Raw genomic sequence first — 27,895 nt, forward strand, 5'->3', positions numbered from 1 at the left:
GGGTCTGACCTCACTCAGACACATTGTTTAGGACTCGAGCACAAACCAGGGGACCAGACCAGCAATCCAGTGGAGCTGGCAGCACACTCAGCCGTGTAAGACTCGTAGCCCAGTGCCAAGAGCTCATCTGTTCTACTCCTGCACAGCCTCCAGCTCTCTGGGTGGCCTTGGGCCCTACTCTACAAACAATTCCCAGCGCAGGATTTCGTTATGGGAAGCCCTCCTGATTCCAGTGGAAGCCACACATGCATGGGGACTTAAACTCTTACAGCTCACTTCACCCCTGTGCTAAGCAAGAAAGGAGCAAGAGATCAGAGTAACTTACCTCTGCACCGTGGTTGCAATTTTATCTGTCAGTCTCCAGTACAAGCTAAGGCCTGGCACGAGCCTTGTAACATGCATTTTACTCTCCAAAAACACAAGAGAAACATGAAGCCAGGGATTTAATCCTTTCCATTTAGGATGACTTGGCAGCAGCCAATAAATCACACAAAAGCTTGTAATGTTACCAAGTTCCTCCCTTTAAAACACGATCATAAAAAGCCAGGCTTGTACCAGTACATCCTCCCTCTCTGACTCCCACTTAACCTGAAATTATTATTACTTTACCCCTTTACCTGCTTACACCTGTGGCTGATAAAATCATCTGTTTTCAGTTGCTTGCTAAGTGTCCACTAATGGAAATTCTTTGGTGATCTCGAAGGTTATCTGTACCTGTCTCCTACCAAGCTCCTTGCTGCTAGAGGGGTGGACAGCATCAGCTTTCAGCAATATACTACAGAAAAAGAAGGAATAACAATTATTTTTCAAGTCCTGAAGCTGCCCATTCACCTCACAATTCAAATAAAGACACCTACATAGGTAGAAATTAGCAACCAGTAGAGAAAATTGAGCAAAAGTATCTCTTATGAACGTGACCCATGATTTTTGACGGTTCATCGCTGTATTGAAGTAAATTAGCACATATTACCAGGGAATGTATCCACATAGATGGTGGTGCTTCCAAGAGCATGGCCTTCAGGACTCATTTCCCAAAGAGGCCGATGGGAGTTCTGCAAAGGCCTTCCCAAAATCATTTTGGTCAACGATGAGGAATTCTGGAAAGTTCTATCAACTGCTAGGGAAAAATTGCATCCTGCAAGCTCCTGGGCATGCAGTCAAGTGACAGGGACAGACTCCTGCAATATGGCCCTAAAGGGCTCCTCTGAGCAGCTACAGACCCACATCTGTCCAAAGCACCACATCTCTGTGCACTGGCCTAGAATCACCGACGAGAGCGAGAGCAGCGTGTTAAATAACAGCGTTTCACACCGTGAGAGACACTGCACACATGCAGAGTTTACACAGGGATGCACAGCAAACCCACGTGATGGAAAACAAACCACAGGAGAACAAAATTAAAAAAATGTCCTAAAATGTGCATTTTATTTCATATAATTATACAATGTTTACATACAGGTATACTTTTAAGACTGCTCAAAGAAAGTGTGAAAAAAGTGAGGCAAATATCAGTTTAAAAATTCCTCCCCCTACCCCAAGTCCCCACAAATAAAATACATTTTAACACAATCTCTTCCAAATTAATGTTTCGTCCTGAATTTATTGAATCTTTCATTTCAACATGAAAAATACAATCGAATGAAAACTCAAGGTGAAATGCTGACCTACACTTCTGTATTGAGTTGCAAGAATACAATTTAAAACCTTCAGAAGCCTTCACTCGTCTCCATTGCTTATATATCTTCATTTTACTGAATTAGAAGGCACAGAAAGTCCAAATTCTCACAGATCAGTCAAGTTCTGATAAAAATAAATTACTGTGCTGAACTACTCCTGACTTGTCTGATATCAAACAAAAGACTTCAAGTAGAACCTTTTGTTCAAAATAGCACCATTTCCACCTGATCTCTCTCGAACACGAATCATTCTTCTCGTGTAAAAACTGTAGTTGGCACTTGAGGTGGGACGCTTTCTGCCACAGCCAGGATTCTTCAAAGATTAAGCACACTGAATTCCTGAACTCTCCACAAAGTGTAGGTAACATTTTTGTTGGGAAATGGCACGTTTAAACCATAATGTAATGTCGCTTAACCCGCATATGGCTTGCCCATTTTGGTGTTTCCCTGACCCCTGCTTGGTAATTTAGCAGATGTTCTTGTGACTGTGGTGAAACTAAAATAAAGACATGTTTTTGGGGCTTCACGGCAAGCAGGTGTAAAAAATAATAAAACAAATAGTGTGGTTGACGCTAAGAAGGTTTTCACATGTTGTTTAACTCCAGTAAAGTTTGATCCAGCATCTGATGCATACTAAGGTTTTCTTCTTTGGCATGCGCCACTTTCTCTGTTGTGGGATTAGAAAATTAAAACATGAATAGCAGTTCTTTGGAGGCACTGATTCTCAGAACATGAGGGCATGCAATCATCACTTCTCTCAGAGGGTTTAGAAAGTTAAGAAATGTGCATGCTCATAAATACCAATGTTTCCAGATAACACAACTAGAGAGAATTCCAAATTAATAAAACAAACAGCAAGTAATGCAAGTTTAGAACTGTTTACAACTGCATTTGTTAAGAAAATGCACTGCCAACAGTGTTCTGGAAGCTCTTTGCTTATAGGTATACGAGATAAGTGGATTTTTTTTTTCTTTTTTTTTTTTTTTTAAGTAGGCAATAAAGAAAATAAGTTCTTTGCAGATACACATTATAAGTTTCATAGAATTCAAAAACACAAAGAACAAAAAAATTAAAACTATTATAGTTTTCAGTGAAGTGACCTTTAAGAAATTTATTTCTTCTAGAAAATAAATCAACTCGAAGTTAGTAGCTTTATGTTGCATGCACACTTTTATGGGACAATCACTTAACACACATAGTTGATACAATAAGTGAGCATAATGTTCTGGTGGTGCATCCTACCAGGATGCAGTAATAGTCATTTCATACTATGCAAGCATACCTTTAAACTGATTGGGAATTGTCAGGTGGAGCTCCCATTCTTTTTTTTTTTTTTAAATGTCAAATACAAGCCAAATTCGTATTAAGGCAAAATTATCACAGCTAAGTCTCCAGACAGCACAGCTGTAAGCTTCCTTTAGGTTGGTTTTGAAATACAGAAGTACGAATTCTAGTGAATATTCTTCTCTCACTGTGGTAAAAATCTTAGGGCCAATTCATGTTGCTGCATAACTGAGTGCCTTTCTGCAAGGCAGGCTGTTACTTTTTGGGTACTGTTAGCAAAATGCTGTAGCTCTTTATTTAAGTGAAAAGAAGCTACTGCACAGCAGAAGAGCTTAGTGCCCCTCTAAAACAAGTGTGCAGACACATCATGGAAAGCCTCATCCAGAAGAAGCATTTCCATATTTTCCCAAGAGAAACTGAGACTTTCTTTCATTAATTTACCACAGAATCAACAGCTAAAAAAAAAAAAAAAAAAAAATCAATTTCTAAGTTTCTTGCTTATTTCTACATTTACTGATTCATTTTGAAAGGAAATTTGGAAGAAGGTGTTTTCAAACAAGTTAACAATATAGTCACACTAAAGTTTAATCCTCATTCAATGCCAGCTTTAGTTCATTAGTTAGGCGACTGTTTTGCTCAAGTTGCTGGTAGAGTTGGTCTGTACAGGCAGCAAGCAGGTTAGAAGGGAAAAAAGAGGCAGAATGAAGACAGATTAGACAGAGAAAACAGTTAAACAAGAGTTAATAAAGAAACTGGTCACATGACAGACAGTTCAGTAACATAGAGAGAAACATTTTACCTCTGTTTCTAGAACTCTAGTAATTAAATAGCTACTCCAAGAAACAGCTATTGTACCAAATGAAGGACTGGCTAAGAATCCTGTGGTGGGGAACAGCTGTGAGACACAAACTGGAATAGAAACGGAAGAACTGCAGCTATACTCCTAGAAGTACTAAGCTGTCTTAAGTCTTCTGTACACCGTGTGAAAGAGCTGTTTTATGAGTGCCATTTTTCTTTGCAAACTGTTTAAGGTGTGGTGGAACCTCATCCGCCGGTAGAGAGAAAGCAATTGCACCACAGCCAGCAGGAGAGAAGCTAATAAGCAACTACCACCAGGTCTGACTCAGCCCATACTCCTTTCCTAGGAAATCTGATAGGCTGAAAGGTTATTTTTGATAGGAAAATATACTTGTGTTACTGGAATCAGCACATTTTGATACCTTTAAATTGCCAAGTTTTACTTTTTAAGAAAACAGACTCACATTTGGTGAAAATAAAAAGGATGAACACCTTGCTCAAAAACAACAAAGAGGACAATTCATGTTGTGACAGCACATTTAGTGAGAGTTGCTCTGCAGCGTGAAAAAAATGTTCCACAACGGCCTTTCACAATCTTGTGTTCTCAAACTGCCCATGCTCTTCTCAATAGCCTAACTGCACTCCTGACCTCCTGAGTCCAAATTATTCCCCTACAGGAAATGACTGTTTCTGATTCTTTTCCACAAGCTGCCTAACAGCTTCCACAGGAATCCTCTTGCCCTGCAGGCACTGGACAAGGCAAAGCTGTGCAGTGAGCTGGTCTGCAGGACATGCTTGCATGGTGAGCAACTCCTCCCAGCTTCCTCCCTAGCCCAAACTCCCAGGGCCAGCTCAGTAAAGCCAGGGCACGTTCCACAGCTCTGATCCTGCACCAGTAACAAATGGATCTTGCCCCCCTCATCATGATAATGTCACATGTATGTGGGAAAAAAAAAATCAAAACCTTAGAGTAACTAAAATTTCCCTTTGTCTGGCAAAGTGTATATAGTTGTTATTCAAAAGCACATCATGAACTTATGCTTACCATCATGACAGAAATCTCCTCTCTGACTGAGGCAGAGATTTACAGTATTTCTCAATTTCCAAAACAACTAAATCTCCCAGTAAAGCAGGGAAAGCACTTCCCAAATGTACAGTGAGCCCTTGGTTCCCCATGGGCTGCAGTTCATCTGCTCCAGAGGCAGAGCCCGGCTCTGCAGGAGCCCCAGCAGAGCAGCAGGGAGTTCTGGCTCTGTGCAGGGCCAGCAAAGTTCAGCCTCTGCTCAGCAGAGCCCAGAGCCAGCCCCACACCCCTGGGAAGAAGCCTCAGGCACAACAACAGCCAGACATGGCAGGTCCAATACCACAACTGAGGGTGACAAGAGTGCTGACCAAACTGGAGCAGGGAACCACAGCAGCTCCCTGGAGTGAGGATCAGTGCAGCAGGACCAGCCAGGAACTCTGCATGCAGCTACCCGGGGATCTACACTGCACTGCCCACTTCCAGTACTCTGCCCAGCAATCTGTCATCCTTCAGTGCAGATCAGGTGAGACTGACACAAAAGGCAAAATTTTAATACTGATGTTTAAAATCACTATGTTAAAAACTGTCAGGTTCCTACAATGGACTTCCATTTTTGTTTACTTTTCTTAAGAAACATCAGTATTGCAATGAATTGAGTGGACAATAAACTCTGCTAAAACAATGAACCAAAACGCAATAGATTAAGAAGCTGGAGTTGCTGTAGCATATTTTACTCTGGCTCAGATGATAAGTTACAGACCACATTTCCCCTAACTCTTGCGTTTAGTGAAGTTATTAGCCTCATTTTACAAATGCTCATCTCCTTATATTTGGTTAACTTTTATAGATCCCATTCTGTTTGGTTACCCTTCACACACAGCCACTTACTCTATGTCAGTTGAGGAGCAATAAATTACTGAACGTTATTTCTTGACTTGTCTGTGATTGCTGATATATATCCTGTATTTGGGCTTCTTCCCCCAGCCAGCAACGTTAGGATGTGTCACAGGCAGAAAACTGGGATATGCCAAAGTTATCCAAGGATGGCAGGCCAGGAAGGGAGTGTATCCATTCACAAGCCTTATTTGGAAAACAAGTTTTGAGGATGGAAGAAAATCTAGTTTAGACTGCACTGTTAAATAATCTTGAAGCTGAACAAGAAAGAGACATTTATATTATTCTAGTTAATTAAAGTTTAAAACTACAATTCAGCTATGGTATCATGAATTTATTTCGCTTCGGTGACTTAGGAACTTTAGCAATATATAGATTAAAGCATCACCAGAAATCAATCTGGTTTTCACTTTCACATGAACTGGAAAATAACTTCTTATACTGTGATGTAAATAAAGTTAAAGTAAGGCAATAAACTCCCTAGCTGCAAATAACAAGACAAAAAAAGCACAAGATGTCACCATTTAATGTTTCATACCTAATTAGACAGTGACAAATCGGCTGAAACCTGAAATCCATGATGGTCCGCTTTGCAGCAGAGTAATTTCATTAATAGTATAATCACAAAGACTTTCCTACTCCAGCTTTGAAACATTTCTCATGAGTCTCCAAGTCAAACTCACAAGTCTGAACTAAACACAAGTGGAAAGCTACTGAACTTTCCCCAAAAAACTTCCAATCCTATCATGCCACTCAATAAAAATATATTGTAAAAACCCCAAAATGTTAGCAAGCATCATCTTTGCTGAATAACTGAGGTGTGAAAGAGGGAAAACTTTTTTGCAAGACGTTTCAAGAATTATTTTTGGGTGAAAAAAAGAATTTAAAGTCTTTGATGTCTAAATTTCTCTCAAATATATAAGTAAATGAACAAACATATTTAAATGGAGATAAGAGGTTTTCAGCATAAAGCTAAGAAAAGATTTCAGGTTTAAAGTGAAAAATCTGGTTACATCAAGGATGTAACTGCTGTCTCAGCCATGTTCCCACGACCAAGTGACCCCAAGGAAGTAGTGTCCCTGCAAATTTTGTCCTAACAATAACAACTGGAAAAATTCCTATTACATCTATTTGTCATTTTATCTGCAGCAGAGTTTGAGAAAAATTAAGACAACAACTGGTCAGTTCTCACACCATCCCACACACTGCACTCGCTGGCTTGTCACTGACAACAATCAGGTTAGTGTTTTCAGCTAAAAAACGAAAACACCAAAAAATGAAATCCCTAATGGCATAAAAGCGCAAATTTTATTAATAACTTAAATAGTTACTTAAATAAATAAAAGGCAAAGGAATAGCAAAAGGGATACAGCTGGGATATTTATTTTACATTGAGAAATGTCGTTTCTGTACAGCAGAGCACAAACAGAGCATGTTCTGAGACAGGTGATAGAGGAAGAGTCAACTAAGGTAGGAGACAGGACAATGAACCCATGAAACATCCAAAGCTTGGAAAGATGTTTTATCCAACCCGATGAATCTGTCTTTGGAGAACTGAAGCAAAGAAAATTATCTGCATGAAAAGAAAAAGTGAGATAAGGTAGAAAATGAAAAAAGGTGCAGTAAAGACTTCCAAAAAAGCAGCAATGGCACAGCAGAGCCCAGCATGCTGAGGTGATTATGCAAGAGAAACAGCACACCATGCTGGGACTGGAATGATACAGTCATGTCCTCATGTACCAGTAGAGTACAATTTTAAGTCTGTTTTCCACTTAGAAATATCCCAAATTGAAGAAATATTGTAATCTCTGTATACAGAGGAGGAAAAAAAGAAACCCATTTGCTTGATAAGCCGCTGAGCAAAACCATATGTTGGGAAGGAATTTAAAAACAAAAAATCAAAGCATACAAAGCAGGCAACATTAGACCTCTACTAAAACGCTGGTAGAGAGAAGGAGGAAAGTAATGAACAGACATAGGAAGAAAAAACATGAAGATAAAACCATTTAAAGTATGGGTGAACACAAAACACATTTCAAGCTCTAAGCAAACTTGTTTAAAGCATGCCTGGGCTTCCAAAAGGGAATGCTGGGACTACACATTGCACCTCCTAAGCACTTGAGAGCCACAGCTCTTCCCCTCTCCCGTGTCTGCTGCAGTGCTCATGCATGGGAAGGTGGAGGTAGCACAGCTGACCTCTGTTCAGAGTCCGTGGAACAAGAGTCTGTGTCAAACACTGTACTGATGAGTCACCTTACAGCTGCTGACTCTCCTACTTTCCTGCCACTCTTATTTTTCTCTTTATGACTAAAGTTGGTATTACCACATTTTTGGCGTATGCAAATAAAATTACTACTGCTCTTCAGAAAATATGCAGAAGCAACCTACAATTCAACTGTTGCCTTTACGGGTTTTAATGACAAGGTATTTGAAATCCATTTCCACGTGTAATTCAGCTGGTAACAGCTGAAGTTTTCAGAGTGGTTATGGAAATTTAGATAAACCCTTTCTACTGTCACTAATAGAGAACACAGCTAAATCTAAATTTCTCTGACAGTTTTGCAAGAACTTTGCCAGCAGGCAAAGGAATACACCCTGAATGCAACACGTACCACAGGAATTTTCTTTGGTAAAAGGAACACGATGGGCCTGGTAGATAATGTTTGAACAGAGGTGAACTGAAAGGATAAACACAGAGCTACAAACAAAGGGCAACCACAAGACGCAAGGATTGCAGACACAGAATCAAGGAGTAACCACGAGCTTACAAAATCACCATGAGTATTTACCAGGCTTGGCACAACACTCACCCACACTTTGCCAGGGTAAAGCAATTGTTCATGGTATTTTGTACACCTATTCTCTCTAAAGAAAAGCATCTCCCACTACACAGGGAGCATCATTTCACAAGGCCGGTACTGCGCAATCAGTGAGGGCAGGGAAGCAGGAGCGGGCACAAGCTGGGAAGACATTTACATGGAAGTCATATCATTGAGAGCGTGGTCCAGCTCCTCACTGATGGCCTTGTACTTGAGTTTCTGAGCATAGAGCTCATCTAAGTTTCCCCGGGGAAGGCAGAGGTGTGCAAGGAAATGGAGCAGGATCATGGGATGGAAGGTGAAGGTGGTGGCATGGGGATACCATCCAGAAGCCGTAGGAAGTGGGAAGAGTGCGCAGAAAGAAGTGTCGTGACAGACAAAATGAAACAAAGTTAGAGAATAAAAGAAAGAAAATGCCGAACAGTTCTATGCAACAAGTTCATTAACTGCACTGCCAACGAGGCAACCTGTGATATACAGAAAACAAAGAAAAGAAAGAGTACAAAAGAAGCAAAAATCCAAGTCTCACTGCCCTGGATTTTTGTTTCAATGCTTTTTTTGTTTTAATTAGGAGGGAACACAGGAGTTAGGAAGAAAAGATCCAAAAAATAGGGCTAAAGGAGGATATAACCATTTTCTACCACTTTTTTTTTTTTTTTTAAACCTTTCTGGTTTGTGTGCTGTCAAACTCAGCTTCTCATACCAATTTTTGTTCCTTCTAAACACTTATTTTCTTCTCCATGCTTCCTTCCCGAGTCAGGGATCATAAATTCTCAGCAGCTACTTAGGCATTTCATCACCTTCATAGAGAATCCACCTGCCACGCCATGCAATTTAGCTTCTTCAAATCCTACACTTAATGTAATGCATCTAAATAGCCAACTCCATATAACTTCAAATTACAAAGTCCTATTGAATTATTTTCTCCAGAGGCAGAAAGCACATTCTACTACTCTGCTGCAGTTCTGATGGATTTATCAAAGCCTTACAAACAAACCCTGTGAAGTTAAATAAACCGTCCTGGTTATGTATACGATCTATTAGCTTTACCAAAAAACCCAAGTGGTCTATAGCACAAAATGCCTGCCCTGACCCACACTTATCACAGTAATAAATTAGGTTAGCTTGCTACATTCCTAACTTTTGCAAACATAATGCAACTCTTCATCAGCTTTTAACTAAGATGATAATAACACTTGTCACCTGATCCATTTACCCTGTAATGTTTCTGTATTTCCAAACAGAAGGGTATAAAGCAAAAAAAGGGAAGGAGTCTTGAGAATATAAGAGAAAAAGTAACAGGCAAGAGCAAAACACTGTTCTCCTGAAACATTTAAGTTATCTATACATGTAATTTGGAAAATATTTTGTCTACTCTTTAGGCAGACACATTTATATAAGTGAGTCAAGTCAGCCCAGTAGAATTGGGTACTAAAAAAAAAAAAAAACAACAACAAAAAACCCCACACAAGAGAAGAATAAGAGATGTATTTCCACAGTAAATAGAAAAACAATCTCCATACCTTCTAGGTCATCAATGCTCTTCTCCAGCTTGGTTACTGACCTCTCAGCAAACTCAGCACGGGTCTCAGCCTGAAGTCAGGAAAAACACAGACTACTTTAGGAAACACACACACAGTACTCAGGGGTAGAGGAGAAATAATTCAAATGAGGGGGAAAAGTACAGTGAAACTAGGTAAATAATAAGGCTAATAGAAACTAATTTCTAGGGGAGATATTTAACATTAAACTGTTTCCAAAATGATATGTTCATCCTTACAGCACCAAAGTATTGTTTCTACAAAAAGAATCAAAGGTGCATTGGAAAGAACAGCTCTAATTTTACCTCCTTCAGTTTGTCAGTCAGAACTTTAATCTCCTCTTCATACTTGTCTTCTTTCTGTGAGTACTGTAATTAGAAAGAGGATCACTGGTATTAGACGGGTATTCTAAATATACCAAAAAACCCCATATTTGAAACTCTTGTCATAGATTATCTGTACACAAGAAATTGTTATAGGTAAAACAGAATTAATTCCACTTGGAAGGCTGTGGTAATTATGGTTTATTACAAGAGTCAACCTTCCCTTGAGTTACACTCCAGCGCAGTATGGTGGGAACTTTGAGAAGAAATTAGTACTAGAGTTTTAAAGAGGAATGTCTTTTGGAGCAATTTAATGTTAGTACACAGTGCCATTTTAAGGGACATTCTGTAAATAACACTTAATCCCGCCAGAGTACTCAACAGAACATGTGGCCAAATAATACTGACCCATCTGGAACTACAAGATATGCTATGGTCCAACAGGAGCCAAATGTGAATCGAGCAGTAAATCCAACGCCTCTACTGACAACAGCCCTGAAGAAATGCTTGCAAAGTGCTCGGCACACAAAGAAAACCCCACAGGCCAGATGACAGTGTAAGGGACACATTCTCACATAAGTCTCTAGCCTACCTTCTCAGCCTGAGCCTCCAGCGACTTCAGGTTGTTGGTCACAGTTTTCAACTCCTCTTCAAGCTCAGCACATTTGCTGTTATTTTGGAGGGAAGGCAGGAAAGGGGAGGATGGAAGATTCAGTCAAGCAAAAGAAAAAGGAGAAAATAGGGGGAAAAGATAGAGAAAAATGAAAACAATTACAGGGCAAAGGAACGGCCTCAAAAGCAGCTGATCCATCACAGATTGAAAGCATCTCTTTGTGATGCCAAATACCAGTTCAAGTGCACGTTAAGACACCGACCAGACAGAAATTTATCTACAGCTCTTGGCTTACATGGCAACATTTACAGAGCTTTTACACGTGAGACAGTTCAGCTTCTTTTGGCTGCACAGAAGATCAGTTTTAAAGATAAAAACCAATAAACAATAAAAAAGAGACCAAAGAAAACCACCAAAGCAAGATGCAAAGAGAATAAAGAGCATAGCAAGGACTTGTTTGTTACTACTGAGTGAGTTAACTGGCTATGGAAGCTGAAAGGCTCGGGTTGCAGTTAAACCTAAAAACTGTCTATTAGTATCAGTACCTTATCCTCTGCAGCCATTAATGCTTTCAAGGTTTGATCCATTATTCTTAACTGTTCTTCCAGCTGTCGGACTTGGCTGTTAGTGAACACATGAAACGCACAAAAGCCATTCACAAAATCAGTGTGCAGGTACAGCATGCAGTGACAAAACACACGCGCACACACATAGCAACACGCTTACTTTGGCACTGACCACTTATTTCAACAATTACAGTAAATGAGCAAAACATCGCTTTGAGCTGAACACACAGTGTGCTGCCAACGTTTCATGCAGTTACAGTTCTGTTCTAGCACCTCACGTACATCTCAGGGCAGTTCCACACTTACCTTTCTGATAGCTCAGCACGCTCCTCAGCGCGCTCCAGGTCACTCTCAATGATCACCAGCTTACGAGCCACCTACAAGGACAGGCAAGGGATAATCAAGGATATTACGGTGCTGCACTACATTTATTATGTTGCCTTTACTATAGAAACTACATTATGTTGTCACCTGTTTCTAGAACCTACAAAGGAGGAGGTCTCTTCATTTTTTGGTCAACTTGAGTTTTGATTATGTGATATCTTCATTATTCATTTGAGAAGCAGTTATCTAACATTTTTCAAGACCCTCCCCCTTCATTCACCAAAAGGCAACTGAAAAATATTTCTATCCCTAAGAGCTTAGGGAATACTCTCAAATATTTTAGTGAAAGATCTGAGCACAGATCTCCTGTCAACTTTTCCCTTGAGGTATCTGAATGCCTGATTTTCCTTCCACAGCTGTAAAGAGAGGTCTTTGTGATCTTTTGAACTTAAAAGGCAAAAGAGAAAAACAAAAATTACAGGCATAGCCTAATGGGCTTTAGAAAGAGATGACCTGCACTCAAGAACTGACCTCTTCATACTTGCGGTCAGCCTCTTCAGCAATGTGCTTAGCCTCTTTAAGCTGGATCTCCTGGATTTCCATCTTCTCTTCATCCTTCTGGGCTCTATTTTCAATGACCTTCATTCCTCTGAAAAACGTGAAAAACAGGAAATGCAAGGTTCAGGGCTTGCCAGTTTATCTCCAGCTCTACCTCTTGTGGTATGTGATTTTCAGACAGCTGTATTCAGGTGAATGAAGCACATCAGACATTGAGTCTTCACAACATGGATTTAGTCCCACGCACTTACATTTCAGAAGTTGAAGGAACAAAACGTGTCTTAGGAAGGAAGAAAAAAGTGTGATTTGTTTAGCTGTAGAGTTCTTTTTCATTTTAAATCGTAGGAATAACTCATCTTACAGAAAGGTAAACAAAGGGTCTAAAGACCTACTAAGACTGAAAACATCTGTGCTTTTACACTCATCAACAGCACGTTACAAACCTTCCAGGACTGACAAGAATCATGTCTACGGGCCAGACTCCCCTGGGTTTTGCCATGTCGGAGCCCTAGAAGCTCTCTGTGCTCTCTAAAAGCAAAATTTAAATCTTTCATAACAAGAAACATTGTGTTGCACATGTCTGACTCAGAATTACCTTAAATGTATCCAACACACTGTGAGTCTCTGGCATATTTCTTTTCAACAGACTGCATCCTTGGTAACGTAGAAATACACATGCAGAATGTGTGGGTTTCTTTCACAAAAAAAAGTTCTATTACAGGTATAAAATACAATTGGAAGAAGAGAGAAGATCTTCCAAAGTCATAAATCTTGAGTTCCTGACTTACATTATAGACTTCTGGAAATCTGAAGGAAATTATAAGTCTCTTTCCATTGCTCCTCTGGTACCTTCATGTACCAATCTGGCCAACAGGAGAACAAAAGCCTCTTCCAGTACTTCACTATTCCCCAGGTGAGATTTTCTACCCACAATGAAAGCAAGAATCACCCAACAGCACAGGAGTATCACAAGGTATTGTCATCAAGTAAGAGACATCTGGGCTGGGCCAAGCACTTTTCCTAGGATGTGGCATGTTACATCAAAAGACCTACCACACTTAAATCTCATCCTCACAACTGGAAAAGAATCCAAGCCTATTTTAGATATTTTAGACATTTCTACAGACAAGCTGTAACTGAAGTCCAGGTACACAAAGGAAGAGCAGATTACACATGTTCAGAGACCTAGGAGTGGTTTAATTTATTTCCCTAACCCACACCCTGGCAATTATGATCTTTGTCATAAGGGTAACAATCCATTCAGGCGTGGCTCCACCCACCTTTCGCTCTCATCTGCAGCCTTCTCAGCCTCCTCCAGCTTCTGCAGGGCAGTAGCCAAGCGCTCCTGAGCCCGGTCCAACTCTTCCTCAACCAGCTGGATGCGTCTGTTCAGAGAAGCTACTTCACTCTCAGCCTAAGCACAGGAAGAACAGAAATTAATTCATAGTAAGGCACACATCTTCTCTTGTAAAAGGTTACCCCATTACCTGCTAGTGCCACTTAACAGCACTTGTGTAATTTCTGACTTCATCCACTAGAAAGTCCACGCACAGATATGTACATGATTGAATTGTGAGGGTGTTGCATAACAAAGGAAAAAAGTGATTAATGCTTGCTTTCAATGAAGCACATCAAGGACTGTACAACTTGTACTAGAAAGAACTGCACAGGAAGAATTAGGCATCATTACCCAAATACTTTCTATTATTGTATTTGCAGACATTAATTACAGACCATCCCTTTTTCTAATCAAATCAACACAAACTAGTTACTCAATTCTTCTGTTACCCCAATTCCTTTATTTATGACCTTTCACCATATTTTGTAAGAATTGCCCCGATATTTCCTTGAGTTCCAGAAGGGTTCAGTGTAAACATGCAAAAACACACCTGGATCAGCTGACACAGAGGGAGTATGAGAACATTTAAGAAGTGCCTGAATACGCAGAAGTTTTGTTTACAGACAAGCTGTGCAAGAGTTGACAAAAAAGACACCAGCAAGGGCCCTGGTACAGGCAGCAATCCCTTAAATTGCCTTTTTTTCTTTCCTCCCATAGTTCCAACCTCAATCTTCCCCTAAATTTGCCTTTCTTGAATTACCTGTTTACTTAACCTTCTGTACAACACTTGCTACTCATCTGCCTCTTATCATTACAAGCTATTACATATTACAGCCTCAAACCTAGACTTGTTTAAGTTGCAGAGTAAGTTCTGTAAAAGCCTTCTTGTGGTAACCTCATCATCAAACTTACTTTCTTTCAAAACTACATTAAGCACAAAGTATATATAAAAGGGTAACAATTCTAAAAAGTTAATTACTTCAGAGAATAACACTTAATTAGGACTGAAAACTAACATATGTGATATATATTTGCTATATGCTGGGAAGTACACATCTGAATTTCCTATGACGTCTAGCTGGGGAGAGAACCAACCCTCTGGCAAAAGTAAATACCAAAAGTATCAATTTGGTACTTTTTCTTCTCTAACCAGAGGTAGCTGGATACAGTTATCCACTTTGTTGTGGATTTTGCTGTACATAACACAAGAAAGAATAACTCACCGGCCAGACAAGTAAAACAACTTTGACATAAAAGTAATGATGTCCAGTTAGAATGACTGAAAATAATACATAAACTGGGAAGCAATTATATCTTTGAACATTAATATGCATTGGCAGCGAACACATAGAACCAGAAGGAGAAGAGACTTCATCTTAGAGATCCACGTCCAAATATAAAACATTTAGCTATGTAATCATGCAGCAGTATTTCAAACCTGTGGTTTTGGACTTCTGGCTTTAAAACAGTAAGAAACTGAACTTTCAGATTTAAGAAAGAAACTACCTTTCATAAAGGCTACCCTAGGGAAATTTGTCATGTTACAAGTTAATTATTATCATGTCAAGACTCCTCATCATGATAAGAGCATAAAATGCGCTTCAAAAACACAAGGTGACTAAAGTTCAAGTTTTCACTTCCTGCTCCAGTAACTCACTAAGAATTTACCAACCAGCCTTATATGGCCCCAGATAGTCTTTTGCACAGCAGGACTTCTCTCCTTATATGGCAAGGAAGGAAAAAACCCCAGTGACATTCGGGGCACTCCTACTGCTACCATGCAAACACAACCTGCGTTTCTGCCGTGGCACTTAAACCACATATTTTTACAATGAGTGATGACATGGATAAGTTACCACTGGGTGTTAATTATCACTATTATAAGGGAGATTCTGTATTCCAGAAGGAGGAAGAAAAATGCATTTTGAAAAAGTAATTACCAACAGCCCCTTGAGATGAATGTATTCAAAACAAGACTCTTTTTCAAGAGTGGCTGCTAATCACAGCCTTGAAACTTTTAACAATCTGGTTTAACAATCAAAAGCTGGAGGCTGTGCTGTGTTCTGGCCACAGCCGAAGTTTTTTCATGGTTTGCATATGTGTTTGTTGCACAGGAAGAAAAAAACCCACATGTAACAACCCCAGCTGGTCACACGCCATACATGCAAGGCATTACACCGAGGGAAGGGGCAGATTCACACCTCAGCTCCCTGGCTGCAGCGCTCTCAAAGCCTCTCTCCTCAAGCATGCAGAAATACAGCTGCAAAAATAAAACCCCTCATCTGTAGCCAGCACTGTAGAAAAAGCACACGTCTACATGTGCCTGGGAGTTCAGTTTTCAGCCTTTACTCACCCCGGTACTGACCCCTCCACACAAAAACTTAAATACCCTGTAAACGTACTCTGCAGAATTCCACATCATCCACATAAACCAACTCCAGGGAAGAGGCAAACATTAACCTTTAGGGTCCTAAGCGTTATTGCAATGCAGCTCTTAAGGGAAGACTTCACCAGAAGGCTGTAATCACTCCTCCAGCACTATTCCTTCTGCCACAAAACTTAACAGCAAATCTTGCCTTTTCAATAGAAATTCCTTAATATGTTGTTCAGAATAATACGTTACTGAAGGTAGGAATAGCTGCATCCTTTACTCCACAAAGCTTAGAAAACAAGTACAAATTTTTTAAAACCAGAAACCCTTATGAAATGACTTCACTGAAAAAAACGGATATGCCAAGTGATCTGCAAGAATGCAATAGTTACACAAGCAGCCATATTTTGCTCCATAAGGAAGATCACCTGCAAGTAATCAGGAGGTTCCTCCTTTGAACTTACTGCCCAGAATGTGCAGAAAGCCCTATATTATAAGGAAATCAAATAATCACCATTTTTTCTATTGTAATAAACTACATAAGAGCTTTGTTCTTTTGCTTCATTTTACGCAACCACTGAAGACACTGAAACTGCCTCAAAGAACACTTTACATTTTACAGCAGGAAATATTAAACTACAGCTGCTGGAACTCCCAAAGGTCAGTGATAAGACAAACCCTATCAGTTGTGGTTTTTTTTTTTTATTGGGATCTCCACCTATAATTACATCTCTCTGCTATGTAAGCCTATGCCGCTCACACCTGATCTTGCCTCAGCCTAAAATCAAGCCTACTGTTCCTTTCCCGTCTTGGCAAGCAGCTTTGATGAACACACACTTCAGATGTACAGCAGCTGGGGCTGTACGCTCCCATTGTCGGGGTGTTGTCAGCTACCATGGGACATCTCAGGTTCAGTCTCACGTACTTCCCCCGAGTCGCCATGCTGACTTCCCACAGGTGAACTCGTCTGGATGGGAAAGAGAACTCGCAGGGGGAAAAAACCCCATAAAACCTTGCCCAAAGCCTAATACAAAACAAGTAATCTCAAACATCTCGCCTAAGTCCAACCTCATTCCAGCTCGGGGTTTTGCTGTTGGCCAGCACACCTAGCGCTGTCCCCCTGCGCAGCGCACCTGGGCCCGGCCCACGCAGCACTCGGGTTACCGAGCCGGGGAACGCAGCGCTGCGGCCAGCCCGGCAGGTAACATCCATCTTGTCGGACACGGCGCCGAAGGAAGCGGCCTCTCATTCCGCCGGCCGGTGAGACACACGGGGCAGCCGCGCCCCGAGACCCAAGCCCGCGACCCCCGGGCCCCAGCCGGGCCGAGGGGCGGCCCTACCTCCTCCCGCAACGCCCGCTCCTGGTCCACCTCCCGCTGCAGCCGACCCGCCCGCTCCTCGGCGGCGTCCGCCTGCTCCTGCAGGCTGCGAATCTTCCTGCGCACGGCCTCGAGCGAGCTCATCGCCGCCATGCCCGCGCCTCGCCCAGCCCGCGCCGCCTCCCTCAGCCCGCCGCAGCCCCGGAAGTCCCCCCGCGCCGCAGCGCCCCGGGGCGGGGCTGTCGGCACCGGGGCGGGAACGAAGGATGGTCCAGCGGGCCTGGGGATGGGCCGGTCCTGGCCAGGGATGGGCCGGTCGCGGCCGGGGCCGGGCCGCTCCTGCCGGCAGCGCGGCCGCGCCCGAGGGCTGTGCCGGGGCAGCAGCGCCGCCTAGCGGCACAGCGCGAGGCCCCACGGACCGGACCGGGCCGGACCGGAGCCGGAGTCAAGACCCAGATTTCTCCCCGCAAACCGCCCCCATATGAGCGTCCTAAAACACCACCGGGCAACCCGCCAGATGCTGCTGCACCAGGCCTGGCTCCTGAGAACACGGGGACGGGAGAGGGGGCTGCAGCTGCCCCCTCTCAGGTGGGGTGGCTCCGGGGATGTGCCTGGCTTTTGGGAGATGAGTCATACCGGACAGGTAAGATTTTCTCGTCCCAGTGTAAGAAGAGTCCATCCCAGCGAGCCGACACTCCCTCCCTGCCTCTGCCCTTTTCCTAAGGCTTGGAACTATCCAAACTAATAAGGCAAATACCAGGTCAACTGCAATGCCTCAAATATACCTTGCGTTGCCAAACAAAGAAATACGTCCCTAAACTGTCATACGTGTTCCATGTATACAAAGAAATAAGGCATTTACCTCGATGAAAACAAGCCAGACACTCTCCCACCCTCCACCTGAGGGAAAACTGGAAATAAATTTGCCTTCAACTAGCTTCCAAATGCTGTTTTCCAGCAGGAGAAGGTGGCATGGGGATCAGTTAGGAGGATCCTTAGTTTCACAACGGGAATCTAGTAGCATTTCTCCTGCCTTAGTCCTAGCCAAGCTATTTCCAAATAGTCTGCATACTTTTCCATATAAGGAATATCTCCCCTGGATCTATATGCGGTTCCTTTGAACAAGCTAAATAAACGTCCTGCTAGGAAGCTGCTTCTCCTAGGGCAGCCATGCACAGAGCAGACATCTGATCCACATTATACACGGATCCCTCTCCCCTGCTCCTTTGAACACTTCTGTTTGTTGAGTTCTTGGGTTCTCTTTCAAAGCTATATAACTTAACTGCCATACTGAAGCAAAATCTTTTTTTATCTTTTACTCCTTTTAGAAGTAAAATAAGATAAAAGCATGTTGTCTTTCATGCGAAGTTGTTGTTTGTAACATTTCCTTTTCTGAAAGTATCCTTCCTCCCCCTGATATACTTTGCTTGCTTCATTTGGGGCAACTCCTTTTCATTATGGCTTTGAGGTTGACTTCTAAAGCTGAGCTATAGGAAAAGGAGGGTCACTGCTCTAGAAATACTGTAGTTTCATCTAATCCAGTAACTCAGACCTGACTGACTCAAGAAGAATGGAATTGTCCAACAGCAGCAATAGAGACCAGCACCTTAACTGCACAGACAATATACTCTTAGGGTTCCATGCATGCGATCCACTAAAGGCATGTCAGGGACAGACAGGTGGGTGGGATGAGGGCCTGGGAGAGGCACAAGCTCTTGCCTTATTACCATATAAAGTGCTGAGCTATATATATCTCCCAGCTTGCTCCCAGGATCCCTGTCCTCAGAACTGCAAAACTAGCAAGTATCATCTTCCAGACGATTTTCCAACACACAAGACCAAACTTTTCTTTGACAATTGAAGCAGTTCCACTGAATTTCGAGGGGAAAAAATAAACCCCCCAAAACAGCCCCCCCCCCAAAAAAAAAAAAAAAAAAAAAGCAGCAGGAGAGGACCTTTTATCTCGGAGACCAGTGAGCCAAACCAGTATCTAGCAGCAGTTCTAACACATTCATTCCTAGGAACAGCTCTCTTGAAAACAGAACTAGCAGCCCTTGCTCTTCTGGATCTCCCTCTCCTGCACCTACTCACTATTAACTCTCTTCTTCTGTTTTACTACCAAGACAATGTTGTTCCAGCCTGAGCAGTTTTACCCATCACCTGAATAGACAAATCACCATTTCTTTACTTTCACATCTACAGTGGCAAGTACACATGAAAAGCACATGTCAAGTGAGCAGAAACCCAATCAGATGCCTCTGATAGTGTGCAAACCTCATGCAAGGAGGCAGTGCTGTGTTTCCCACCTCCCCGTCCAGGAGGTGCCTGGACCCTGTTTTCAGCAAAGCTTTGTAGTGCTGCTGAGTAGGAGTCCAGGCTGTCCTGAGCAGAGGGAGTGTGGTTTCTCTATCGGGCTTGTGGTGAAAGGGATGGGGGTAACTTACATCTGTGGCCTTTTTGTCAGCCAGTTCCAACTTTTCCTGTGCATCTTTAAGGGACTCGGAGTATTTGTCCAGCTCATCCTCAGTGGCCTTCAGCTTCTTTTGTAGAGCCACCAGCTCGTCCTCCAGCTGTGATATGGGTGGAAAGCGGTGGAGAGGGGAGGGCGGGCAGGAAAAGGTGCAGCAGGCAGCGTGATCGTGCAAACGGAGAGGTGTGAGTGCAGAAGAGACAGAAAAGGACAGACAGACAGAGAGAGAAAGAAGGAGAGACAGTTAGATCCTCTTTGCTTCCAGCAAGGGCACGATACCTTGGCAGCATTCTCCTCTGCGGAGAGGAGGCTGTCCTCAGACTTGTGTAGCTCTTCCAGCACTTGGTCCCTCGAATCCTCCGTCACACGCAATTGCTTTTCCAATTGCACAATGTCATCCTCTAACTAGGTGCACAAGAGGAAATACAACGCACAAATATGTTTCTCCCTTGGCTTAGAAAACTGCGAAGTTAATTTATATTCCACTCTCCCTTTCTCCCTCCTCCTTCAGGATCTCCCAGGAACGTGCAAACAATGTGTCCTCCTCCCCGAATCGAATAAAGCCCCAGGCGTAAAGGAGGGGGGTTGGAGAAGGACAAAAAAGTGGGGCGTACGTCCGGAGAAGGGCGGGAGGGCAGCTGGAATCGGACACATCTGCTCAGCGATGCTGGAGTGGGCGAACACAGCTTTAACTGTCCTTTGCCAAATCGCCGCACATCTGTCCAGTGCTAACCAGGTGTTTTGAGCAGCCTCTCTAAGACGAGGCTCTATCACCCCTGTGATAAAGGTACAGAGGCCACGCAGCTGTCCCAGGGCCCTGCTCCCCAGCTGGAGTGGTGGGAACGGGGGAAGGACCTCCTGCCCTGCCCCTGGGAACCTCCCGCCGGCGGCTGCCAGGCTGAACTCTGCCTTAGGGAAAGTTCAACCAGTTCTACAGGGGCGCGGGGGTGGAACGCAAGGTACGGTGAAGGGGGGGGAAGAAGAGGAGAGGAGTTAAAAAAAGAGAGAATAATCTGGAAAGATTTGCGCCCCGGCGCTGGCTGCGCCCGGGCCCTCGGTGCAGACCTGCTTGCTTCTCTCCTCCGCTGCCTTCTTGTCCGCTTCGGCTTGCTCGGCTCTGTCCAAGGCGTTCTCCTTGTCCAGCTTCAGCATCTGCATCTTCTTCTTGATGGCATCCATGGTGGCGGTGGGCTAGGGCGCGTCCCCGCGCGAACTGCTTCCGAAAGAAAAACTCGAAAAGTTGCGGACCAGCCCCGAATCCGGACGCAGGCCCCCGGGGGAGCGGAGCGGAGCTGCCGGGCGGTGGGGTTGATCCGTGCGGGACGGGGCGCCGGCCGAGTGCAAGCGGCGGGCAGGGAGCGCCTCACAGATATGTACTTTCCCAGGGGGCTGACTGCATTCCTCAAGACATCCAATACTTTTTTGGAAAGGACTTTTTTTTTTTTTCCTCGCTCCCTCCCTCCCTCCGCCTTTCGTCCCTACCCCTTTCCCTCTCTCGCTGCCCCCCGGGTTTTTTTGGGAGGCACAGCCTTCCCATTCGCTGCCGCCTGCCATTTGACCGTAGATATGACTATATATGGGATGCGATGGGCGAGGTAAGGCGGGGGAGCAATTTGTTCCCATTTCCAAATAGGCAGGACGGGACATTTCGCTGCTACTCCTGGGAGAAAGAAAAAGAAAAAAAAAAAAAAGAGGCAGCAAGTCGGAGCGCGGGGAGCGGAGGAGACGGGTGCGAAGGCTGCTCGCAGCGGCGTCTGGGTGACTCCAGCCCCGTGCTGGAGCCGGCCCCACCCGTGGAAATCAATCTGTTCTACAGCAGGAGGGTGGCGGAGCCGATCGCATCAGGCGGCTGGGGAACGCGGGGCAGCGGGGCACGGGGGCTGCAGGACGGGCAGTAAGGGGTTAACCGCATGCACGTACGGAATGAACGCGTTCGGAGACTTTCCCCCGGCAGGGGAGGAGGAGAGGAGGAGGGGGCACCTCTGCTCAACAGCCAGGCGGCGAGAGCCGGGCAGGGCTGGGCTTCCGCCGGGACCCACGGCGAGGGCGAGGGGAAGCGGCTGAGGTGGCACCCTGACCCCCGGAGCAGCGCCCGGGCAGAGCAGAGGTGCCGGGGCAGAGCAGAGGTGCCGGGGCAGAGCAGAGGTGCCGGGGCAGAGCAGAGGTGCCGGCGGCTGCCCGCGCTTCCCAAGTACACCGCTGTCCTCTGCAGTACCCGGCCGGGGCTCCTGGCCCTGCAGAAACTCCTCGGCACGGCGCACTCAAGGGCGCAAAGGGCGGACAGAAAAGGCGGACGAGACCTACTGCGACCCTCGACGGGAACAGTGGTGGGGCCGTGCCCTGCCAGGGGTATCCAGAGCTGCGAGGGATGGAGCCCAGGAAAAGCTGGGGCAGGGAAGCTACAGAGGTGACTCGCACCCTTTCATAACGCCAGCGAGGGACAGCAGCAGATAGACAATTAACAAAATGACATATAATTAAGTGCAGACCTATTTAATTCACTTCTGGCATGTCTCTCACAGTCTCATCAGCAGAGTGAGCAAGACACAACACGTTTTCCTCAGGACACACGCTCCCTTGTGCAGCGTAGAAAGTACAGGGATGTGTATGAGTCCCACAGGATTTGGGTTGCACAAAGGGAAAATTAGGCAGCCTCTTTGTCTCAGTACCTGTAGCAAAGAATTCCTCCCTGGTGCTGTCACTGGATCAGCTGAACTAATGTTACTTCGCAGGAGGAGGGAACATCCTACAACTTCTGGCCCATGGTACTTGCCAGGCCAGTAAGGGCTGGATTTGCAAGCAGGCTTTGGACGCCAGCTCCGGGAGAGCTTAAAACAAGCTGCACCACAAAGCTTCAGCTCTACAAGACAGCAAAGCCCCCTGAGGAGGGCTCAGACCAACAGTTACCATCCCCAGGTCCTCAGAAAGGCCACAATCTGAGTCAGCCTAGGAACTATACAAAATTCAGAGGCTCACAACTAGGCATGGGGATTTGTGTGTACTGCTTTGAGGGAGCACTGTCAAAATAGAAGCTTTCCTTATGCCTACTTAAAGAAAAGATGATTTCTCACTGCAGTCCTTTCTCACTGCATTGGTTTAATAACAAACTAGTACAACAATAACAGTAAAAATTATTGAGTAAAACACGGCACTTCCACAGAATGTTTTAAAACACAAAGGAATATTGAAAAAGTCTATAGATTTGTTAACAACCAACTCCAAAGTGTAGTTTTTCCACTTTGCACTTATCTTGATTTTATACTATAGTCAGTTAGAACAGATTAGGGCCTTTCTGAGATAAGTATAGTGAATATTTAAAAGATACCTAGTTACATATTGTTCAACAACTTGACTGCTTTGTTAAATGTATTGGTATGTTTTGGCCCTAGTTTAGGAGAACATATTCCTCTGCCACAAAAGATGTCTTAAAAAACATAGAGTACCACGGCTGGGAATTCACTGAGCTAGCTCCTCTCACTTTGGAGAAAGAAAATGTCTTGCGAAATTAAACAAATAGCTGTCTGGCTAATTTGGGAGTGGTGCTGATAGGCTCTTAAAAGAATGCCTGTGCAACTCCAGTTTTCTAAAAGAATGTTAGCCATGACATGGGAGCCTTTAGGATACTGGAGAAAGTGTGAGATACAGACAGAAGGAAAGGAACTCGAAGTTAAAAAAAAAAAAACAAAAAAACCCCCAAAAAACCAAAAAACCAAAACCCTGAAGGATGGTATCACCTCCACAGGGAAAAAAAAAAAGTTCTACTTACATGAGGATGTCCAGTTAATAAGCTTTGTTTATAGCAAGATGACCTGTGTCCATGGGGCTGAACTGGCTAATGGTGATTTAATTTTTCTTTTCCTCCTGGAGAGAATATGAAAAGTACAGACATGTGTTAACATGCTTGCTATACCTTTCATTAACTAATTCAATTACTTGGAAACTTCTGTTCCAGCTGGCCAAGAAAGATAGGCTTAGAAATTAAATAGCTTGTATAGTCTCTCCCTCTTTAATTGATATGTGAAGACAGATTGTATACAATTATTTTTACTTATTGAAAAAAGAAGGCAGCACAAACTGTTTTTATGACATAATACCAATTGTCTAATGTTACTTATCACCTCTTGTTTTTCACCACAATGGCTCATCTCATCATCTCATCTCATCGACAAATGGTGCAGGAACCCCTCAGCAGTAGTTTCACTTTCTTCTGGAGAGTACCTACTGAACTAATTTTGAATTCTGTTAATTTAATTGGGCTCTTTAGAAAATCAAGACAGCCAACTCAAAGCACCAGAAAGGATACCTGGTTTTGAAATCCACAGCTCCTGTGAGCAAGTGATGCCACACTTCAGTGACAGTACAGTACAGAGCAAGGCTGGGACCTGTTTATATAACGATGTTTCTGTCGTGTCACCTATCCCTTGACATCGGCAGAAATTTGCCTTGAGGAGGATCTGCTCTTTGGGCAGAGACTGGGTTGGTCACAGGGGGTTGATTCTGGTTACAAAGAAAATGGTAGGTGGACGTAATCACTTAAAAAAACTTCAAACATGCCCTTGGAGTTGCTTTACCTACTTATTCTCCTAGGTCTCTTTTTGGTTTGGGTTTGTTTTTTCTTCTTTTTTTTTTTTTTTTTTAGGAATATACAAGAAATGACACCTAACAACTGGTTCTGCCAGTTCTATAAAACATGCCTCCTAAAAGGCTATTAAGGATTCAAGTTAGGTCAGTCAGAGAGAACTCACAGACCTGTATGTGTCATTTGAAAAGTGGAGTGTTCCCTCACAGGAAGGGAAATAGAAATGAAATATAAACCAATTTCTCAAAGGTCTCGGAGACCTCTGCTGCCCTTGTAAAACAGGAATGTTCCTTTTGGACAAAGGGAGCCAGCACCATGAGTGTAGGACATTATCAAAAAATAGGAAATTGAAAACATCTGTATTCACCTAGAAAAACAAATAAAATAATACTGATGAAATCAGGCAGGTTTTATTAGTACAGTCAGTGCATTTTATCCTGTGAGGATCTCCAAGAGCTTTGCACTGAAGAAACCGAGGGACAATATTTCTAAAAGAAGCATTAAAAAGCGCAAATTTTCCCTGGGTAAATTGGTCATCTATGCTCCAGCCATAAGGCAAGAGAAGGCCCTAAAATAGAAGGTAGGAATCCTGATGGCCTGTCCTCTGCAGTTTGCTGCCAGCTCAGTAGGCAGCAAACGAGTACAGAAATACTCCAGAACATGCCAGTCGTGCTTAATATATGCTGTAACCCTGCAAAAGGTTTTCTGTAACATTTTCTAGGTAATGGTGGAAAGCAGATTAACTTCTGTAATCAAGAACTATGGGATGACTTGTTGGAAAATTAAGCTTTAAATTATTTTAATGATTTTCCTCTTCAGAACTAATGTTTCTGTTTGGTTTGTCATTTGAGAAATTAGTGAACTCCTTAAGTATAAAAGTATTTATAGCATAGTCTTCTGCACCTGCCCTGATCTATAATCCGAGGGTCTGCTCAGATACCACACCAAATGCTAAGAAGCTCATGACCTAACTCATGACTTAAGATCTTAAAATAGCCCTGAGAAGGTCTTTTTTATTTTTTCCCTAAGACTCCTTTCACTCTAATTGCACTACTGTTATTTGCTGGATTTCAGCTGAGCAAATATATCTCCCAAGTTTTTGTATTGTGCTTCCTTTCTAAATTAGATTTGCTTTAGCTGGTAGTTAGGAATTACCAATGTCATTCTCTGAAAAAAATTCTACAAAAAAACAAGTAACAGAAAGACAAAACCCAAAGCTCACTCTTGGTAAGATGACTTCCTACTTCCTTCTTGTTATAGCTTCAGAGCGTTTCAGACCAAAAAAAAAAAAAAAAAAAAAAAAAAAGATTAATAGATAATTTAAAACTGTTTATCTGTATTTATATATTGTTGGATTTATGTCTCAGTCAGTGAAGTCTCAAGTCATTTACTTAAATCTGATTAAAGTAATCTTCTAATTAAAAAAAAAAAAAGTTTCTAGTCTTGAAAATAAAAATACCCAGTCCATTTTGATTTAGAGTATGGTATTGTGCAATAGAAAAGAAGAACAGTAAAGAGGCTCAGTAACAGAAAAGGGCAATTAATATGCAATGAGGGAGGAAAAAAAGAAATACTAAAATCAACTGTACTAAACACCAAACTGAAAAGAACTGTGAACAACAAATCCAGAAAGAAGCAACTCTTCTGGTGAGAGCCCACGCATGACCTTACAGTGGTGCAGAAATTGCATTAAATGTTGTGATTCACACTAGGTTGTGATCTCCTCTGATTTACACTATGCCAAATTATATTAGACCCAATTGTACTGAATGCAGTAAAGAAGTTGTGGACAACAAGAAGGCCAATACCTTCAAAGGCAGAGTTCCCTCCTTGTGAAGCAGTTCATTTGCCAGTGCTTTGAGATATATATAGCTAAATACACTATCATTGTAACATCTGCTGCCATATCTACAAGACTACAAGGTGTCCTGAAGTTTATTTCTGCAGTTTTGTTGGGGATTTTTTCCATGGCAGAACAAAAAGCAATTACCATTGCATACCTCTAACAGGCCTGTGTCACTGACCTTATTGGTACAGTAACATACAATAATAGAACAGGGCAGGAAGGAAAAACAGGAAACAAGAAACCTGATTATATTTCTGATGTCCACCCCTTGATAGAACAGTAGAGATGCTGCAGAGAAATATCAGGGCAGACAGTTATTCCCCTTCTCTTGGCTGCAACTGGGAAAAGTTCAAGTGTTTTAGGAATGTCCTGAAATCGTATATCAGAGTGCCCAGCAGTTCATACAGGAGTAGCAACTCCTACAGCACAGAAGGCAAAAAGAAAAGCTGCTGCAGTAAGTGAATGAGCAGAAGTTGTTGGGCTGTACATGTGAGCACTCCTCTCCTGACAGGATTTAGTTTTGTCTTGTGGAGCTTCTCAACTATCACACATCAAGGCAGCGATCTGAATCTGGACAGGATGTAGGAAAATATGTCCACATTCATACAGCCTAAGTTAACCTATCTGCCTATGACTGATGACCAAGGAATTCAGACAAAAGCCTTAAGAGATTTCTACCAAGAAGAAATAGCAGAGTGGGAAATTTCTACTGAGTGATTTTAGCTCTGGGAAAAGTAAATTTTCTGATAGCAAAAAAGTTAATATTACACTTAATTTCAGGAATGATTCTGTTTCAATCAAACTCTGTGTATACCTCAAGTAAATAACTAATTAATTTATTTGATCTGAATATTCACCTTTCTGGTGGGAAGACCCTGAGAACCAAACTGATTGTGCCTTCAAACAGTGTAAATTTTTGTCAACAGCCAACCCTTCCAGGTCTGACCAAAGGTGTTTTTTTACCATCAAAAGCAGACCCACTGGGGAGCAACTAAACAAACAAACAAACATTTAAAAATAAAAGAAAACATTGTCTACTGAAACCCAGAGAAGTTGGGGTTTTTTGTTTGTTTTTTTCTCTGATCTGAGTCTTTTTTTCTGAGAGAGAAAGGGAAGAAAGATGCATGCAGCCTTATCTTATAAACAACCATTCATCATGTAGCAGAACAAGTAATACTTTATCCCCTTCACTTCAGACCTTTTATTTGTACAGCCTGAGACCTGCTGCCACAGCAAGAGAGCTGAGAAAACGTTCAGTCCCAGTTCAGGAAATAAGAGTGCAGCCCAGGTGCAAACTCTCTCCTGACATCTATCTCCATGTGTCCCAGAACCTTATCTTGGTCTTTCCTATTGTCCCTGATAGCAAACGTGCATTTGGTATCACTGAGATCTTTGCCACTTGATATGTTATTAGCATGACAGATGAGATTCAGCAGTAGTAAACACAAGAAATCCAATCCACAGGAATAACAAACAGATACTAATCTGTCCTCTCATTAACTCCTTTTTCTTTCTCTGAAACATTTCACTAATTACTTGGCAGTTAATGTT

General features: G+C 42.9%; 1 protein-coding gene and 1 long non-coding RNA gene across 7 annotated transcripts in view; both read right to left on the reverse strand.

The window, feature by feature from the left end:
• Positions 1 to 1,397: 1,397 nt before the first annotated feature.
• Positions 1,398 to 21,312, reverse strand: TPM1 (tropomyosin 1). 5 transcript variants are annotated; one of them, XR_005702957.2, is made up of 10 exons: positions 20,985 to 21,312; positions 19,894 to 20,019; positions 13,701 to 13,834; positions 12,394 to 12,511; positions 11,845 to 11,915; positions 10,952 to 11,027; positions 10,342 to 10,404; positions 10,019 to 10,088; positions 8,487 to 8,731; positions 7,044 to 7,249 (listed from the first exon to the last, which is right to left on the reverse strand). XR_005702957.2 is itself a non-coding variant. In XM_040077119.2 (10 exons), exons 1-10 carry the CDS (start codon positions 21,096 to 21,098, stop codon positions 7,246 to 7,248), a joined length of 855 nt encoding a protein of 284 aa, XP_039933053.1. In that variant the 5' UTR covers positions 21,099 to 21,312; the 3' UTR covers positions 7,044 to 7,245. The 5 variants fall into 5 exon arrangements, 4 of the variants coding, with proteins under 4 accessions (XP_039933054.1, XP_039933057.1, XP_039933058.1 ...); XM_040077119.2 differs by having other exon boundaries at positions 8,653 to 8,731; XM_040077120.1 differs by lacking the exons at positions 7,044 to 7,249; positions 8,487 to 8,731 and adding an exon at positions 1,398 to 2,343.
• Positions 21,313 to 23,688: 2,376 nt separating this feature from the next.
• The window catches only part of LOC120758939 (uncharacterized), a 32,641-nt gene continuing 28,434 nt past the window's right edge, over positions 23,689 to 27,895 (reverse strand). The window contains exons 1-3 of one of the 2 annotated variants that reach the window (XR_005703074.2): positions 24,223 to 24,321; positions 24,038 to 24,145; positions 23,694 to 23,780 (exon numbers count right to left, since the gene is read on the reverse strand). This is a non-coding gene — a long non-coding RNA (uncharacterized LOC120758939). Of the gene's footprint in view, positions 23,781 to 24,037; positions 24,146 to 24,222; positions 24,322 to 27,895 lie in introns of those variants that run through there. The other variant, XR_009208308.1, reaches the window with a different exon arrangement.

Source organism: Hirundo rustica, chromosome 13, assembly GCF_015227805.2.
Source record: "Hirundo rustica isolate bHirRus1 chromosome 13, bHirRus1.pri.v3, whole genome shotgun sequence".
Taxonomy (NCBI): domain Eukaryota; kingdom Metazoa; phylum Chordata; class Aves; order Passeriformes; family Hirundinidae; genus Hirundo; species Hirundo rustica.

Coding starts and splice junctions, on each gene's coding strand:
- TPM1 (XM_040077124.2), bottom strand. CDS start 21,098: ATGGATGCCATCAAGAAGAAGATGCAGATGCTGAAGCTGGACAAGGAG. Junction 10,089..10,341: donor TGACTGACAAACTGAAGGAG/GTAAAATTAGAG, acceptor TCCTGACTTCAG/GCTGAGACCCGTGCTGAGTT. Junction 7,250..10,018: donor GAGCATTGATGACCTAGAAG/GTATGGAGATTG, acceptor CTTTTCATGCAG/ATAATTTTCTTTGCTTCAGT.